This window comes from Tamandua tetradactyla, chromosome 24 (assembly GCF_023851605.1).
Source record: "Tamandua tetradactyla isolate mTamTet1 chromosome 24, mTamTet1.pri, whole genome shotgun sequence".
NCBI classification, from domain to species: Eukaryota; Metazoa; Chordata; class Mammalia; order Pilosa; family Myrmecophagidae; genus Tamandua; species Tamandua tetradactyla.
In genome coordinates, this window is record NC_135350.1 from 42,619,101 (window position 1) to 42,637,164 (window position 18,064).

Sequence of the window (18,064 nt, forward strand, 5' to 3'; positions counted from 1 at the left end):
TTTTCTTCCTTGAGTCATATGATAATTTTTACATATCATTGTGTTCCTTTAAACTGTAAACTGATTTTTGTAGTCCACTTGATATCACATTATAAATAAGCCATCAAATAACAATAATGAAAACAGAGTTGTTCCTAAGGGAAATATTTGTATTGGCCCTCACAACTGCCTATGTTCTAAGATTTGAACAACTCCACTCTTCTATGAACATTTCTAATACAACTATTTATTTAACCAACTACTGTTAAGCTAGTAAGTCAACATTATTGCTTATACAGTTGGTTTTTCACAGTGAGATCTAGAAGAAGGCTATAGTGACCTTTTGGTGGTTATTAAAAAAAGAGCTTGTTTTGTTGCAGATAAAAAATTTCATAGCAAATGGTCTCCATAATATTTTAGAAATTATCTGGCTGACTTAAAAAATAATATTTAGGCTATTTTAAATAATGTTTAATTTAAAATAATGATAAGTATTATTTGGTATGCATTATCACAACTTGATGTTTTCTGTTGCGTAGCCCTTTATTCTTCCCAGGTCTTTATTCAGTTACACAATACTGTAATGGAAAAAGTCATATTGTTTCAGAATTTATTTTTAAAATGAGAATCCTTACAGCAAAATGCTCATCAATTCAAGGATTAAAGCATCAGAAATACATGAGAAACTACATGTGCTGAAAAAATCCTGAGTAGACTGTGATAGTTTCATTTACTTAGGAGAGCATTCAAACTGAAAATGATTCAGAGGTTAGATATTCTTTCAATAACCCCCTCCATGCAAATAGTAGCAATTTGTCAAAATATTAGGAAACTCAGTACTGGTTAACTACCAATGACTAAACCAGGTTTTAAGCATTCTCTCAAAAAGCTTAAACAAGGTTTTTAGAGAGATTTTTAATGGTCTTCCAAATGAGCATTCCTAAAAGGATTGAATTTGAGGAGTTTTTCCAAACTCAAAACACTAGCCTCACAAAATGCTTCATTATAAGGGAATCCCATGGTGAACTGAATTCAGACACATTGCATGTGGTAGCCCTTTCTTAGAGAAGGATGGCATTCATTAGCTTATTTAAGCCTCAGAGAAGTCTTACAGCCAAGGACTATATTTACCTTTATACAACTCAACATTTCCTGAAGTCATTTGATTATGGGGGCCCCTTAGCATGGGGCAGCAGTCTTAGGGGAATGCAAGAGTATGTGATCTCTGAGAGTCCTTTCTGGTGGTGAAAATTTACATTTCTGGTGATAAATCTAACCCACTATTTCACTGTTGTTTTAATGTGAAGTTACTGCTTATCCCCTTCTGTTTTTTCCCCCCTAATGTATCCATAGGCTGCAAACAAAATGGCACCAAACTTGGAGACGTTATCCTTCCACCCTGGGCAAAAGGGGACCCTCGAGAATTCATCAGAGTCCACCGTGAGGTAATGAAAGAATACTTTGCAGTTAAAATTAAATAACATTTGGTATGACCACAATATACAGAAAGGATCTTGAGCAACGTATCACCCACTTGTTTCAGATACATGGTTTTCAGTTATTTTATTTCCTGTCGACCACTGGCTACTTTTCTTTTACTTTCTGAGTAAGTAATTAATGTCAGCCAGTGACTGAACCTGTCTGCATTGTGAAATTACAGGCTTTGGAATGTGATTATGTAAGTGCCCATCTGCATGAGTGGATCGACTTGATCTTTGGCTATAAACAACAAGGCCCTGCTGCAGTAGAAGCTGTAAATGTCTTCCATCATCTTTTTTATGAGGGTCAAGTGGATATCTACAACATAAATGACCCATTAAAGGAGACAGCTACCATAGGGTTTATTAATAACTTTGGTCAGATCCCTAAACAGGTATGGATGTTCTTTTCTCATCATCTGTCTGCTTTGTTTTGTTTTTAAAGCTCTCTAATAGTTCTATTAATAGTGGATGGCAATATAATATAAGAATTAAATTCAGACTAAGTGAAAAAAAAAAAACACAAAAGAATCATAAATGTCACCCAATAGATTCTTAGGTTACTACTTTATCCTCCCTTTTACAGCCTAAGTAAATAGAATTTGTTGTGTAAAAAGAATGACCACTCCCAAATTAAGCCACTGTATACATAGAGATTGGATTTCATCTGGAGTCCAGTGGGAAGCCAATGCTGATTTTCAGCACAGAAATGACGTGGTCCTTTTTACTTTTTTTTTTTACATGGGCAGGCACCGGGAATTGAACCCGGGTCCTCAGGCATGGCAGGCAAGCACTCTTACCTGCTGAGCCACTGTGGCCCACCCTTTTTACTTTTTTAAAAGATTTTCTGGCAGCAGTATTAAACCAACATGCAGTACACACACACACTCATTCACTCACTCCCTCAACGCAGCAAGATTGGAAGCAGGAGACCATTTAGGAAGCCACTGTAGTAGTCTAGGGGACAGAAGATGGTTGTTTGGATTAGATCATTGGCACAGATACGTTAAGTGCTGTGATATATGGGTACTTGCCAAGGGAACACATAGGATGGCCCTGTAGTAGCTACCACAGCCACCGTCTGGAACCTAGAGACAAAGTCCAAGAGCTTAATCTCCCAGCACCCAAATTTGGCTCCCGTATAGTAGATCCCTCATCTTCGGTGATGAGCACACATCTGTTAGGATTTCATCCTTCTCATACCCCCATCAGCCAGGACATGTCAGGAGAGGTAGGATGCAGAAGGGGTAGCTGCAGCTTAGTGTGGAGAAGGTGTATTTAGCCAGACTCGTCAAACTACTTACCTCCCTGAAGTGCCCAACACTCTATGCTTTGACCCTGGCTGTCCTTCTCTAGTCTTGTTTCAGGTAGCTCTCCTGGACTGCCTGTTTGTAGATTAACCAGCTTCGCGGTTTTTCAGGATTGAAAGTTGGGAACACACAGAATGATGGCAAGTCTCTGTACATGGAAGACCTCAGGGCTCTGTTCACAGTGCCATCTGGTCTAACAATAAAGGAAATGCTCACTTTTAAAGCAGAATGCTTATGGAAAAACTCCTAATCACAGTTGAAGGATCCCAGTCAAGCCTTGACTTAAACCGACTTTTTCTGACAGTTGCAAGGGCAGGGGCCGTGTTTTATACTCCATGGAAAAGAGATATTCTGAACAAAAAAATCAGGATATTTGCACTGTTACAGGATTTTTTCGCCATTTCTGAGAATAAGAGACAGGCAGCCTGGGAAATCTAGTTTGAATACCATGCCAGTGACTTTATGGAGAGTATCTTCAAGTGAAGCCATCCTAGAAAGTCTAGGTTTTAGTTGCCATATCCATCTGTCTTTATATACCCACAGACAGGCACAGGTCTCTGTCCTTAGGTCCTCATATAGAAGTTATTCAGCAAATGTCTATTCATAGAAATGCTTTGAAATAGTCTGGTTTTTTCTACCATTTCAGAGTCATGTGTCATTATTAATATTTACAGAAAATAAATGTTGACTTATTAATTGCTTCTCTCCTGTGTGTAGATAAAGTAGTAATAAATGATTAAAGGTTAGGGGGCTGAAAATGTGTTATCTAAACTGTACAAAGCATATTTTCTGTTTTTCCTCCTGGAGGTCTAGATTGTCAAATTAGCAATGTGCAATGGTAGTATATTCATCTTAAATCCAATTTCATCTAAAGAAATCTTTCTCAATTAATAGTTCCCCAACAGAAAGAACCTTTTACTACTTTTACATATCTGTAATATTGGAAAAATAGTCATCTTAGATGTTCATTAATACTTTTTAATCGTGTAGAAATACTGAGATACTGAAGGTTTATATTTTCTTTTTTCTTATATGTTGCAATGTAAATAGAAGGCAATGATGTTCATTCTTTAGGCAAATTAGCAATCCCTAAAAGATATCAAAATGGTATTTATTGTTAAGTCACACAGAGAATGACCATGTTGAAGCCAGAAATAATCCAGTTAAAGAGAACTTCTGCCTGGCATCAGTGGCCCAGACTGGTACTGGGCTATAAGGAACTCTAATGTAAATTTTTTTTTTGGGGGGGGGGGGGTGCATGGTCCAGAAATCAAACCTGGGTCTCCCGCATGAAAGGCAAGCATTCTACCACTGAACCACCGTGCACCCCTTGTAATTTTTACCATTGGAAAATAATAATCAGTTGACTGTTGTTTAATAGATTAATTTTCTTTTGAAAAGTTATCATGTATCCTATCTAGCATAGTCCTGCCTGTCTCTACTTATTAAGTTGTGTGATCTCTGGAAGCTTCACCTCTTTGAATTTCTTTCCTCAGTTTATAAAGTGTGTCATCTTCTTTCATACCAGTTATTTAAAAAACCTCACCCACCAAAGCGAGTGAGGAGTCGACTCAATGGAGACAGTGCTGGGATCTCTGTTCCACCAGGATCTACAACTGACAAGATCTTTTTTCATCATCTGGACAACTTGAGGCCTTCTCTAACACCTGTAAAGGGTAAGATGATGGGAAACAAACTTTGATTCATGATTTGGTGGGATTATTGATTAATCTTACTTTATCAATAATATATTTGCTTTTCAATTGTAGCATAATTTGTCCGAAGTGCTATGTATTTTGTGTTGAAACCCAAATGCTTGTTAGATTCTTTTTCTTTTTTTTTTGTCTATTGACTTTTTGCATCAAAAATAATCAAACTGTTTTCTCCTGCTATGATAGTAAACTCTAAATTATCAAAATCTTTTAACTTTAACTTCATTTTATGAATTATGAATTCATAAAATTTTATGAATTTTATGAATTATGAAGACAATTCTGTCTTCATTTTCAGTGTCATTTATATGTGTTCTGCCAATTAGAAAGAGCAGTAAGAGCACACTGCATTTTTATTATGGCAATGAAAAGACATCTGTCTCCTATCTGATCATACTTTTGAGTTATCTGAAACACTTTTTCAAGTAGATTTTTCCCCCTTATAATGAAAAAATGTATTGCAAAGTCTTGAAGTTGTGACTTTAAAAAATCTAAAAAGTGAAATTTCTGATTAACCAGGTTGACTACCAGCTTTTATGCCATTTTTCCTCAGTACACAATATCTGCTGTATGCTGGCTCCAGCCACTTGCCAGACACCGTCTTGTTCTGGACAACTAAAAGAATTCTAGTACAGAACAGAAAGTCCAAAACTGTTGGGGGACATTATGTCCATCCTTGGGGAAGTCTAAGGCAGGCATATCTTGGGATTTGCTGAAAGTTTAGATTTGTTGATGGTCTGTATCACCTCTGACATTCTAGGAAGCGTCCCAGATTACTCTGTGTAGCCCTGAGAATCAAGAAGAAAAACCTGACTGCTGGGAACCAACCTCAAGAGTGTCCAGAGGCAGGAAGACTGGGGAGAAGATCTGTAGAGCACTTGTCAGGGTCCATGTCCTACCCAACAAGTCTTGTAGGCGACTCAGAAAGCCAAGTTCTATTTCTAAGACCATTTTGTCTTAGTGTAGGTTCCAGGGTGTTTCATTAGTATGAATATTTGAGATTACTTTAAAATCCCATGTGGGATAATGAAGTTAGTTTTCCCTCTTCCTGTTCTAATGTATTAATTTATTTTCTATAGAACTCAAAGAGCCTGTGGGACAAATAGTGTGCACAGATAAAGGCATCCTTGCAGTAGAACAAAATAAGGTTCTTATTCCACCAACCTGGAACAAAACTTTTGCTTGGGGCTATGCAGACCTCACCTGCAGGCTGGGAACCTATGAGTCAGACAAGGTTTGTATTATTTCTTACTTATTTAATCTTACTCTTTGTTGATGCAGATGTCCCATTTATTGGAAGGGAAGGGAAGGGGACAAGGAAATGGGGAATAGAACTCAATCCATGGGTGTGTCAGCTGTTCCTCCATACCCCGGAGGAAGAGAGAGCTTCACCATAAGTGGACAAGTCATGTTTCCTGCAGAAGCCTCTCTGGAAGGTTGCGTACTAGAAACTAGCAGTTTCCCTTTCATTCAGAGAATTCCTCCGAGAGATCCTACCCGCCCAGGGATCAGTGTTGCTGCCCAGCAGAGCAGCCTTATTTTGGTGGCTGATTTAATGCTCAGAAAAGACTGGTAGGAACCTGTTATCCCATCTCTTGAAAAGCAGTAGAATCACATGCGTATCTCTTGGAAGAGAAAGGGTGGAGTGATTCTTTATCACCCTGAGTTTGCCCTCTGACAGTCCCTCCTGAACGCAAGATGGATATGGACTCCCAAGTCTATTATACTGCACTATAATGCAATTATGGTAGTTTTCTCATTAAACAGCCCTACTCCAACTTTCCTCTTACATTCTAATTGGGTATAGGAAACATATTCTTTTAGCAGATAATTCTCTGCATTTTACGTGACATCACACTATCTGATACCATTTTTTATCTAACTGGAGACCCCAGTGTGAGCAAAGTCCTCTTCTTTATTGTTTTTAGTAGCATCTGTAATTAGTAGTTTGTAATCATAGTTCAGAGTAGACCTTCAGTGGAAATGCTGCTAAGCTAAAACCAGCCCAGAAAGCAAACAGGTTTGTCTGTGAGGTGTCACCACAGAGGCTATTCTCCATTCCGCCATACTCGTTGTATTCAAGAATTTTGTAGTAGATGGTGACATGTGTGTATCACATCTGTTTTGTTTCACAGGCAGTGACTGTTTATGAATGTTTGTCTGAGTGGGGCCAGATTCTCTGTGCCATCTGCCCCAACCCCAAGCTGGTCATCACGGGCGGAACAAGCACTGTCATGTGTGTGTGGGAGATGGGCACCTCGAAAGAAAAAGCTAAGACCCTCACGCTCAAACAGGTAACAAAGGAGGCTGAAAACGAGGATGTGGAGCTATTCCACCTCAGCCTCTTACACCCTAGAGAAACGAAAAAGCTTCCTTAATTCCAAAATACTTCAGATATATAACATACAAAACCAAAATTGTTCTTTTGCTAGAAATGCCTTTAAAAAAAAGGAAATGAAATAAGAAGATAGTGTTTCTATAAGTGATCTGGGCTGGTCCTTTTTTGAAATCTGAAGCAAGCTGTCTTTAGGTAATATGTATTTTAATATATTTAATAATGTAAATATTTTTCAGAAGTTATATGTAAATTGAATATTTACAATCAAGTTGTATTTACCTGTTGATTCATATTAATTTCCCTCTTGGGTGATTTTCATTCAGGTGGACCAGTAAGTCTTTGATTCTTTTGCTTTTCTCTTTCTTCATCTGTCATATCCTTAGGGCATGAACATGTGAATGTATTCAGTGCAACCTTTAATGATTTAATTGACAGATATTTTTGATCATCTGTTAGGTACCTGGTTCTATCATTAATTTTTACTTAAAACAAATATCCTTTTATAATATAAGCTATAATCTTTTAAAATTTGATTTTTGTATGTGAGTAAATTTACTGTGTTTTTTTTTAAATGGCGCATACATCTAACTGTTTTTTTATGATTGGAGAAGTAATGTAGCAATAATATCTACCACTTATTGAGCACTGACTATGTACAAAGCACTGTGTTGGTTGTTTTAAAAATATAAACTCATCTTCACAACAAACTCTACGAAAAAGTTGCTAGCCCCATTTTCAACTGAGAAAAACCACAACTTCGGTTGACATGCCCCTAGTCACACTTAGTGATGAAGCCAAGATTGAAATTCAGTTCTGTCAGATTCCAAAGCTATTTCAAAGCTCAACTTAAACAAACAGTGGTGTCTTAACATAACTATAGAAAGAATAAAGTCCCTTGTACTTAAAGCCAGCAACCAATTATAGGCCAGAAACTATAATTCAGTTGCTTGGTCTTGAATAGGTCATGTAGAGATATAAGATTCACTTCAATTTAGAAAATGGACCTTGAAGCTTGTGTGCCAGTAACTCCTCAATTAAAAGCACTTCTTACTTAAAATAGCCTTCTGAAATTTACTAAGCATCCAATGGGGATGTCTGTAGGACCAAAATTTTAAGCCAACTGATCATTTTAAGGAAGCATATTTTTCTGCCAGAGCAGATAGCCCATTCTAAATGCACATCGTTTTTCTTGAAAATACTTATTTTCCCACATTGCCATTTCCGTGGGTCCTGTTTCTCTTCATATTCCAGCAAAAGACAAACTTGTCTAGATGCCTTCAGCTCACTAAATGGAAACTCAGCAGGTTGATACATCAGGACCATGCTTTCTCTATCCTTCAAGTTCTGTCTCCTGTAACCACATGGTTCTCATAGTTTATGCATTAATCAATACATCCCCCAAATAAACAGTATGAAGAAACCCTATCTGGGTTTCAGTTGCCATTCTCCTTTCCTCTTAAAATACTAGCCTGAATTCAGGAAAGAAGTAACGTAAAAGAAGAGAGGAGAGCCTTCAAAGTACTCTAGACTTCTCTTATTCCCACTGGTGGGATAAGAAAAGAACAATAAGAGGAAAAAGAAGGTCTGACTCCCAGCCTTTCCAGACACCACTGCTCAAGGCAGTCCCCTGGGCACATGCACCTATCATTTCCTGCTGAATGTATCCAAGATGTGAAGAGTCACTTATGGAACACTGTCATTGTGATCATCTTCATTTTTTCTATTCTCACTTGTAGGCCTTGCTTGGTCACACTGACACTGTCACCTGTGCCACAGCATCATTAGCCTATCACATAATTGTCAGTGGGTCCCGTGACCGAACCTGTATCATTTGGGATCTGAACAAACTGTCCTTTCTAACTCAGCTCCGAGGCCATCGAGCTCCTGTTTCTGCTCTTTGTATCAATGAATTAACAGTAAGTAGCAAGTTACCTACTTGGTTTATGTTTAGGAAAGCAAATAGTTTGGGCCAACCTAAATAAAAAGAACGATAAGTATTTTCAAGTTGATAGAACTAATTTTGCAAAAGCAACTGCATTTTCCTTGATATATGTATTGTTTGCAAAGTGAATGGATGTTAGAGGTTGTAACCCAGAGAGCTCGGCTGACTTAAAATCCTTTCATTGCTATGTACTTTAAAGAGGACATGATTTGGTTCAAATAAAACAAAATGTTCTGGAATGCAGTGTTTTTAACACAAGGAAATTCATAGGATTTGTTATGAATGTCAGAATTTTGCTGAAATTTGTTTTCAAATGCATTCAAATTGTTTATTATATAAAGTGAGAAGAGTAACTTTTGGGTAACCAAACAAGAGAAAAATTGTTAAAGAGCTCTTTTCAAAGCAATCCCAAAGTTTTCAAAGGGTAACACCTCTTCTCAAAAATAAATAGTTTATATTCAAATAAAGAAAATGTCAGAATTTTAAAAATGCACTAGGAGCCCCCCACATGGACTAAGTGCCCTTGAGGTAGACAGGAGACGGAATCATTGCTCAGGTGGTTTGGCAACAGGGAAAATTTAAGGGTGGGCTTCCAAAGACTGACGTCCCGTGTCCAAGTGTCACATGATTGCATCAGAATGTAGATGGTACCCACATATGCACATTGATCTTGGATGCCTTAGCCATACATACCCATTTCCACCTTTACCCCTATCCTCTGATCATCCTGCCTGACATGGAATGGGTCTGGCTAAGTCTCTGAATGGTATTCACTTTCCTTTTGAAGGATGCTACACCTTTGATTTCTACCATGAGATACTGAGCATTATGCTTTTAGTTAAATACCTTACATTGAAAGAAAAAAAGAGTTAATTCTAATGAATGTCACTTGTAGTATCTGATTGATATAGTAAGAGTGCTCAGAGTTGGGAATAAGTGGGGTACACTTGGGAGCAGAACAGTCAAAAATTGATTTTAAGATATATTTGAAAGGTTTAAGATGTTTTTAGAACAGCACCTTGGATTGGTCCTGTCAATGTTTGTACCTAAAGAGCTTTATGAAAATGCCAGTGCAACAGAACCACCTTTATCCAGCAGAGTTGCTCTGAGTTAAATTCTTCATTCCACCAATTAGAGCACTTTGTTCTGGACTAGTCTTATCTTAATCACTGAGAATTTTTAACTATTTATAGTCGTGTATTTATAATCATTTTTTATTTGGGCCATTTTTTCACTCCCTGGATTGCAGTTGTTGCTATAAATACTATAGAAGTTTTCTTGATTTTTCTTCCTTTTAAGATGCTTTTGTAATCTGTTACTAATTCATGAAAAGACTTCTATGTCTATTATTTTTGTTTTGTTTTGTTTTTTATTGTGTGTATGTGGTTATTTTTTTTCCGATTATGTTTTTCCAACCAAGTATGTCCACTTTACCTCAGCTTACTTTTTGGGCCTGAGCTAGCTTGCAGCTGCCCTTTCATTCCTCCTCTATGGCTCAGTCATCATAACCACAGAATTTTCTCTAATGCATCCTAATTGAGGTTGCCCTAAAATAATTGGAGAATGTCTTTCCCAGTGTAGAATGGAACAGCTGTCTGTTGTCTCTAGCAGGGACTGAGGCTACTAATTAAAGCTCAAATGCTGTCATTCCTTCAGAAATGGTTCAGTGATAGATACAGAACAATATGCAGTAGTATTTTTGCTAATTATTTTTTTTGCTTGAGTTTTGATTTGGTCTGGGTAGAAAAAGAGCAGAGGGAGGGATAGAGAACAGTAACAAAAACAGAACAGACAGTGGTTTGAAAAAGCCCCAGTTCTCCTTATCATGCTGCCTCTGCCTCTCCCTTACCTTCTTTCTTGCATTACTTCTGTTGTTCAGCTTCTGATTTCCCTCTGCTTTTGATGACTGTCTTTTATGACCGTCCATAGGTTCTCCTGTGTCTGCAAACTGTCCTGAAATTCACCAGGGCATTTCTAAAGTTGGTACCCAGCACCATGTGGACCAACTATCTTAAGGATGAGAGAGACAGCATTTTCTAGTGAATAAGTTTTAGGGCTAGAAAGAGTTATGTTGAGATCTTGACTCTGTGATGTAGACAAGTTACTTAAGCTCTTTGCACCTCACTGTCATCCTCTGTAAAACAGGGCTAATGATAGCTAACCTCACAAGGTTTTTATGAGAATTAAATGGAATAACCTAGGGGTCCACTACAGGAACTCGTGTGAAACAGAGGCTTCAGAAAGTATCTGAATTCCTTTAACAGTGGTAGAGCCAACCTGGTAGGATTTGAGAAGAAAGCTTGATCCTCTCTGTCTGAAATTCCTGAAAATAGGAGTTATCCATTCAGGGAGTACTAGAATTTTTCAAGTTTGCCAAGAAGTAATCCATGTACCAGTTTTCATCATTCTTCCCTCATTTCCCAATCCCTATTAAGAATACAAATTTTAAAATAGGAGATTTCAATGCTACCAAGATTTCATCTTTTCACTTATTAAAAAGAAAGCTACAACTGTATCTGAACTGAACAATTTCTCTTCTAGCCCACAGTTTTGGTGGCTGAATTCACTTCATAAAGTTAAATGGAGGTGGACTCTTGCCTCTAAATAAAAGGTGCAAATAGATTTTGTAAACAGTAGGTGGATGGAAGAGTAGTTCACCAGCTCAGATTACAGACAGCTTCCATGTGCAATGAAATGTAACTCAGCAGTGTGCTTGAGGCACACACCTAGACGGGCTCCTGCCTATAGTTTCGATTTGAGATCACTTTGGCTTTCCAACTTTGAATTCTCAAAAAGGCCTCCGTCCAGCATGTGTCTTTAAACAAGAGTGAACACACCATGTTAGCAAATGCTAAATTCCAAATTACCTCAGAAATTACCCAGTCACTAGTTTAAACATAGAAAGTCTTTTTGAGACTTAGGCCAAGGATCCGATTTCCTTCTGAAGCTGGAGTGTATGTTATAAAGGAAGTAAAGAAAGTGAAGACTTTTCTTTCATCCCCTCAGGGAGATGTTGTGTCCTGTGCTGGCACATATATCCACGTGTGGAGCATTAACGGGAACCCCATCGTGAGCGTGAACACATTCACGGGCAGGAGCCAGCAGATTGTCTGCTGCTGTGTGTCAGAGATGAATGAATGGGACACGCAGAATGTCATAGTAACGGGACACTCGGATGGAGTGGTTCGGGTAAGTGAGCCGAGAGAAAAGCTCATTGAACATTTGCTGCCCTAACTCACCTGAACTTTGTGAAGCCGTGCAGTTTAAGGACACCAGTACAGGTTGTAATATTGTTTAGCAAACCCTGGCTCCAATTCAAACAAGCCATCGCCACTGCATTATCAGACACGGTAAATGTCAGTGAGGCGACCTCTTCATTTTAAGTAGCCCTGTTAGTGTCTAGCCACTTGACAGCTGAACAGAGAAGGGCACTTAAGTGTTATTTCCATGTCACATTGGGATTGCTTAAAATATAAATTGGATAATTGTTGGATTTTTCAGCCTGTCAAATGGCTTCTTAGGGAAAACTGTAAACAGAGACTGTCTTTTCTCTACAGGGAATCACAGAGCTAAAAAAAAGGCTTCCAGAGGCCTCAGGTTCACTCCCTGCCTACAATCCCAGGTGGTTTCACCTGAATCCTCTAAGCTACACGTGGTTAGTTTATCATTGTCTGAGTCTTCTGGGTTGAACTGCTACAGAAAATAGAATCAACAGAGTATTTATCTTTGTAGTCTGTTCAAATATTTGGGTTTTCTCTCTCAGGAGGCTTTTCTTTGTGCTTGTTTTTTTAGTTGTGTTCTTTCTAAAAGCAGAGGGTGGCTGATTATCACCCTCTTTAATCAGTCACATGCCTATGTGACAATGAGGTTATTACTCCTCTCCCCACACCACACCCTGGCCTGCAGACAGCAGCTCTGGCCCATGCACACACCAAAGTCTACTTGTCTAGAGGAGTGTTTCAGATTACTAAATCTGTGAGGCATTAATTTAAAACTGCGTAGCCAAATAATTTTGAGAATTGCTTACTCTGTATTTTCTTGGAGATTCACAGTGTCCATCAGCATATACTAGGCTCTGAGAGGTTTTATAAGAAGCACTATTCTAAATTAAACAACTCCAGCTCCCTTTACCTTTCCATCTTAGTCCAAGTTTAGATATCTCCTCCAATGAAGACTCTGAAATCTTCTGATTCAGACCTGACCAAGGAAAGAATTACGTATGCCTTACATAGCATATTGCTAAAATATGTACAAGTCAGTTGCTTAAAATGTTATTTGAAATGAAGCCAAACATAAATATAGTATATACAGTCTGTAACATTTACTTTTTTCATGATTAAAACAGAGAGCATTTGTAGACCACTCTTATACTTATGGGTGGGCAGTCAGCCCCCTGACACAATTTTCAGTATACAGGAAAATCTAATTATACTCAGTAATAGAAATTATTTGTTAAGCTCCCCAAAATCCAGGTTTACCCAATAATATGTAAATTATTTCCTTGTTCTGTTTTTTAATGTTTTATCTTCATACTTTTTTCAATTCAGTTTTGGAGAATGGAGTTTTTGCAAGTTCCAGAAACACCAGCTCCTGAGCCTGTTGAAGTCCTAGAAATGCAGGAAGATTGTCCAGAAGCACAAATAGGTACTTAATACTTTTAAAACGCTTTCCAATAGTTTTCATTTTTCTTATTTTCTTTTTTAAGCCAATGAGGATAACACAGCACACATCATAAACAGGACCTTGAGGTTGGGTGTTGCTCTCAGAACTATAAAACTCTATTTTGTAATTCCTTTGGGCAGACATACAAGATTTTCTCTGGTTCACTGGGCAACACACTGCATTGTTGTTGGGTTCCACATTCCATACTAAGAATAGTAATTAGTTTCCTGGAGTATAAAGCTTTGGGCTTCAGTTCTGAAAACACATAGCAGACCCGGAAGGCACAATGTTAGATAAGTCAGACAAGCATGTGCCTCAGGCCCAAGTCTGCTCCCACTTATCACCTGGTAGGCTCAGTTGGATAAGAGGATGGCATCGTGTTTATAAACTGCCCACAGAAGCAGACCAGAGTCCACCTTCAGATTCCCCACCCCTGGCTAGCTAAAGTATGGCATTAATTCAAACTGAAGCCTGGTTCTTGGAAGTCTACTGTCTATTGTTTGTAAAGCACCTTAAAATTTCCAGTGAAATATATAGATAGATGAAACTATATAGAATGTTAGGAAACAATGCCATAAAACTAAAGCATGTGGAAGTTCTAGCAAGAGCAATTAGACAAGAAAAAGAAATACAAGTCACCATAATTGGAAGGGAAGAAGTAAAACTCTCTCTGTTTGAGGTTGATATGATACTATATGTCAAAAACCCCGAAAAATCCACAGCAAAACTACTAGAGCTAATAAATAAGTACAGCAAAGTGACTGGTTGCAAGATCAACACTCAAAAATCTTCAGTGTTTCTATACACTAGTAATGAGCAATCTGAAGGGGAAGTCAAGAAAAATTTTCCATTTAGAATTGCAACCAAAAGAATAAAATATTTAGGAATAAATTTAACTAAGGATACAAAAGGCCTATATGAAGAAAATTATAAGAAATTGCTAAAAGAAATCACAGAAGACCTAAAAAATGGAACAGCATACCTTGTTCATGGATTGGAAGACTAAATATAGTTAAAATGTCAATTCTACCTAAATTGATTTATAGAGTCAATGCAATACCAATTAAAATCCATAAAACTTACTTTTCAGAAATAGAAAAACCAATAACCAAATTTATCTAGAAGGGCAGGGTGCCATGAATAAGCTAAAAAATACCTGATTTTAAGGTATATTACAAAGTTACAGTGGTCAAAACAGCATGGTACTGGATAAAGATAGATATACTGACCAATGGAATCGAATATAGTGTTCAGATATAGACCCTCTCATCTATGGACAGTTGATCTTTGATAAGGCGGTCAGGCCAACTCGCTTGTGACAGAGCAGTCACTTCAATAAATGGTGGCTAGAGAACTGGATATCCACATGCAAAAGAATGAAAGAGGATCCATATCTCACACCCTATACAGAAATTAACTCAAAATGGATCAAAGACCTAAACATTAAATCTAAGACCATAAAACTTTTAGAAGAAAATGTAGGGAAATATAAATCTTATAATAGGAGGCGGTTTCCTAGATCGTAGACCCAATGCATGAGCACCTAAGAAATAAGTAAATGGGAACTCCTCAAAATTAAACATTTTTGTACATCAAACAACTTTGTCAAGAAAATAAAACGACAGCCTACACAATGGGAGACAATTTTGGAAACAATATTTCAGATAAGGGTCTAGGATCCAGAGTATATAAAGAGATTATTCAACTCAACAACAAAAAGACAAACAATCCAGTAACAAAATGGGCAAAGATATGAACATACACTTCTCAGAAGAGGAAATACAAATGGCTAAAAGGCACATGAAGAGATACTCAACTTCCCTGGCTATTAGGGAAATGCAAAACCACAATGAGATATCATCTCACACCCGCCAGAGTGACCATTATCAATAAAACAGAAACCAACAAGTGCTGGAGAGGATGTAGAAAAAGAAGCACACTTATCCACTGTTGGTGGGAATATAAAATGGTACAACTGCTGTGGAAGGCAGTTTGATCCTCAGGAAGCTAAGTATGGAATTGCCATATGATCCGGCAATACCATTGCCAGGTATCTACTCAGAGGACATGAGGGCAAGGACACAAATGGACATTTGCATACCAGTGTATATAGCAGCATTATTTACAGTTGCCAAGAAATGGAAACAGCCCAAATGTCCATCAACAGATGAGTGGCTAGAGAAGCTATGATATATACATACAAAGGAATATTATGCAGCTGTAAGACAGAATAAAGTTATGAATTATGTAACAGCATGGATGGACCTTAAGGACATTATGCTGAATGAGATTAGCCAGAAACAAAAGGACAAAATACTGTATGGTCTCACTGATATGAACTAACATTAATGAATGAACTTGGAGAATTTCAGTTAACAGAAGTCATTAGGTGATAGAAATAGGATAGATATTGAGTTATTGGCGCTGAAGGAATACAGGTTGTGCAACAGGACTGATTGTAAAAATTCAGAAATGGATAGCACAATACTACCTAACTATAATACAGTAATAGTACACTGAATGAAGCTAAATGTGAGAATGATAGAGGGAGGAGGACTGGGGGTACAAAGGAAATCAGAAGGAAAGATGGACCATAAAAACTGAGATGGTATAATCTAGGAATGCCTAGAGTGTACAATAATAGTGACTAAATGTACAAATTAAAAGATGTTTTTGCATGAGGAGGAACAAAGGAATGTCAGTATTGAAGGGTGTTGAAAATCGATGATAATTCATATTTTAAAACTTTAACTTATGTGTGAGACTAAAGCAAAAAAATGTTTATTTGATGCAAAGTTTATATCTTGACTGTGCATCTCCTAATTTATAACTTATATGGACAGTTTAATTGAACACCATAAGTACATGGAACCTTGAGTAGGGCATGAGATTTTGTAGGTTTGTCCACAGTGATGTCCCAATAAATCCCAGAGTGATTTGAAAAGTGAATAAAAAAGTTTTTGCAAAGTCTCTTTGAGGGAATGATGAGAAAGGGGGAAATTTCAACTTCCCCATTTGAAGAAGGCCTGATATTCTTGTAAGCAGTGAGGACAACAAAATCGATAGGCCAGACCCTCAATCTTGCGGTTTGTTCTATGAAACATCCCCACAAAGATAGGCTAAGCCTACTTAAAATTAGGCCTAAGAATCACCCCCAGAGAACCTCTTTTGTTGCTCAATTGTGGCCTATCTCTTAGCCAATATGGCAAGCAAACTCATTGCCCTCCCACCTCTCTACATGGGACATGACTCCCAGGGGTGTAAACCTCCCTGGCAACATGAGACAGAAAAACTAGTATGAGAGGGGACTCAGTATCAAGGGATTGAGAAAACCTTCTCAACCAAAGGAGGAAGAGAAAAATGAGACAGAATAAAGTGTCAATGACTGAGAGATTTCAAATAGAGTTCAGAAGTTATCCTGGAGGTTATTCTTATGCATTATAAAGATATCCCCTTTATAGTTTAAGGTGTATTAGAGAGGCTAGAGGGAAGTGCCTGAAACTGTAGAGCTGTGTTCCAGTAGCCATGTTTTTTTAAAATGATTTTATAATGATATAGCTCTCGCAAAGTGCATGATTGTGAAAGCCTAGTTCTGATGCTCCTTTTATCTATGGTATGGGTAGATGAATAAAAAATATGGATTAAAAATAAATAATAGGGAGAACAGATGTTAAAATAAATTGGGTAGAGGGAAATACTAGTGGTCAGTAAGAGGGGTGGGGTAAGGGGTTTGGTATGTGTGAGTTTTTTCTTTTTTCTTTTTATTTCTTTATCTGGAGTGATGTAAATGTTCTGAGAAATGATCATGATAATGAATATACAATATGTGATGATACTGTGAGGCATTGATTACACACGAAGTATGGAATGTTCATACGTTGAGAATGTTCGTGTTTGTATACTGATTGGTTTTATTAGTTAACAAAAAAAAGACAATTACTCATTAAATAAAGTCAGTGTTAGAAGACTTGTGGTCCCAGGCCAAATTTGCAGGCTTCCTATTTTTATAAATAAAGTTTTATTGGAATTAAAAAAAAAAACTAAACAAACATCTGCTTTGAGTTGTTAATCTCCAGAGAAGTTCCCCCAACTCTCCCTCCACTCCCCCTACCCCTCATCCCCTCAGCACCACCAACAGCTGGCACAGGGAACCTCCCAGAAAAGAGCAGGGTTTGGAGTTTGACCTTCAAATTCTTTTTCAGGGGTTAATTTTTGTACACTGAGAATTCAGTGTGTTTGACTATATGAGGGGGTTTCTAAGGGAAAAGGCTTGTTATCAGAAAACAGAAAAGATCTCATGGGAAGGACGCATTAATGCTTATGTTATTTTAAAGCATGTAAATCTCTACACAGTCATTGTAGCTCCACCAAAAAGATTATCTGGATAATTGGGGACATAAAAATTCAGTTCAATTCAGTAAAAATTTCAGGTTACTGTGTTATGTGTCAGACACCAGATTAAGGGGTTCAACGATAAGTGGGTCTCACTCCCTTCCATTAAAGAAGATTTTAAATGAAAGGGTCAGAATTCATGGAGGAAAGACATCTGTATGTCTTCCTCCTCCTTATACACTCATTTGTGAACAGGATTTGGCAGAAAACAAGGAAGGCTTAACTCTAGATAGCATGGCAGTAGTGGGACT

General features: G+C 37.7%; 1 protein-coding gene across 8 annotated transcripts in view; it reads left to right on the forward strand.

Moving 5' to 3' along the window:
* WDFY3 (WD repeat and FYVE domain containing 3) overlaps positions 1–18,064 on the forward strand; it is a 348,587-nt gene that overhangs the window by 318,307 nt on the left and 12,216 nt on the right. For all 8 annotated transcript variants that reach the window (XM_077142948.1, XM_077142947.1, XM_077142952.1 and 5 more), the window contains 8 exons: positions 1,333–1,424; positions 1,640–1,852; positions 4,296–4,443; positions 5,559–5,713; positions 6,615–6,773; positions 8,554–8,733; positions 11,766–11,948; positions 13,307–13,403. In XM_077142948.1, coding sequence (XP_076999063.1) covers positions 1,333–1,424; positions 1,640–1,852; positions 4,296–4,443; positions 5,559–5,713; positions 6,615–6,773; positions 8,554–8,733; positions 11,766–11,948; positions 13,307–13,403 — 1,227 coding nt within the window. The remainder of the gene's footprint in view (positions 1–1,332; positions 1,425–1,639; positions 1,853–4,295; positions 4,444–5,558; positions 5,714–6,614; positions 6,774–8,553; positions 8,734–11,765; positions 11,949–13,306; positions 13,404–18,064) is intronic.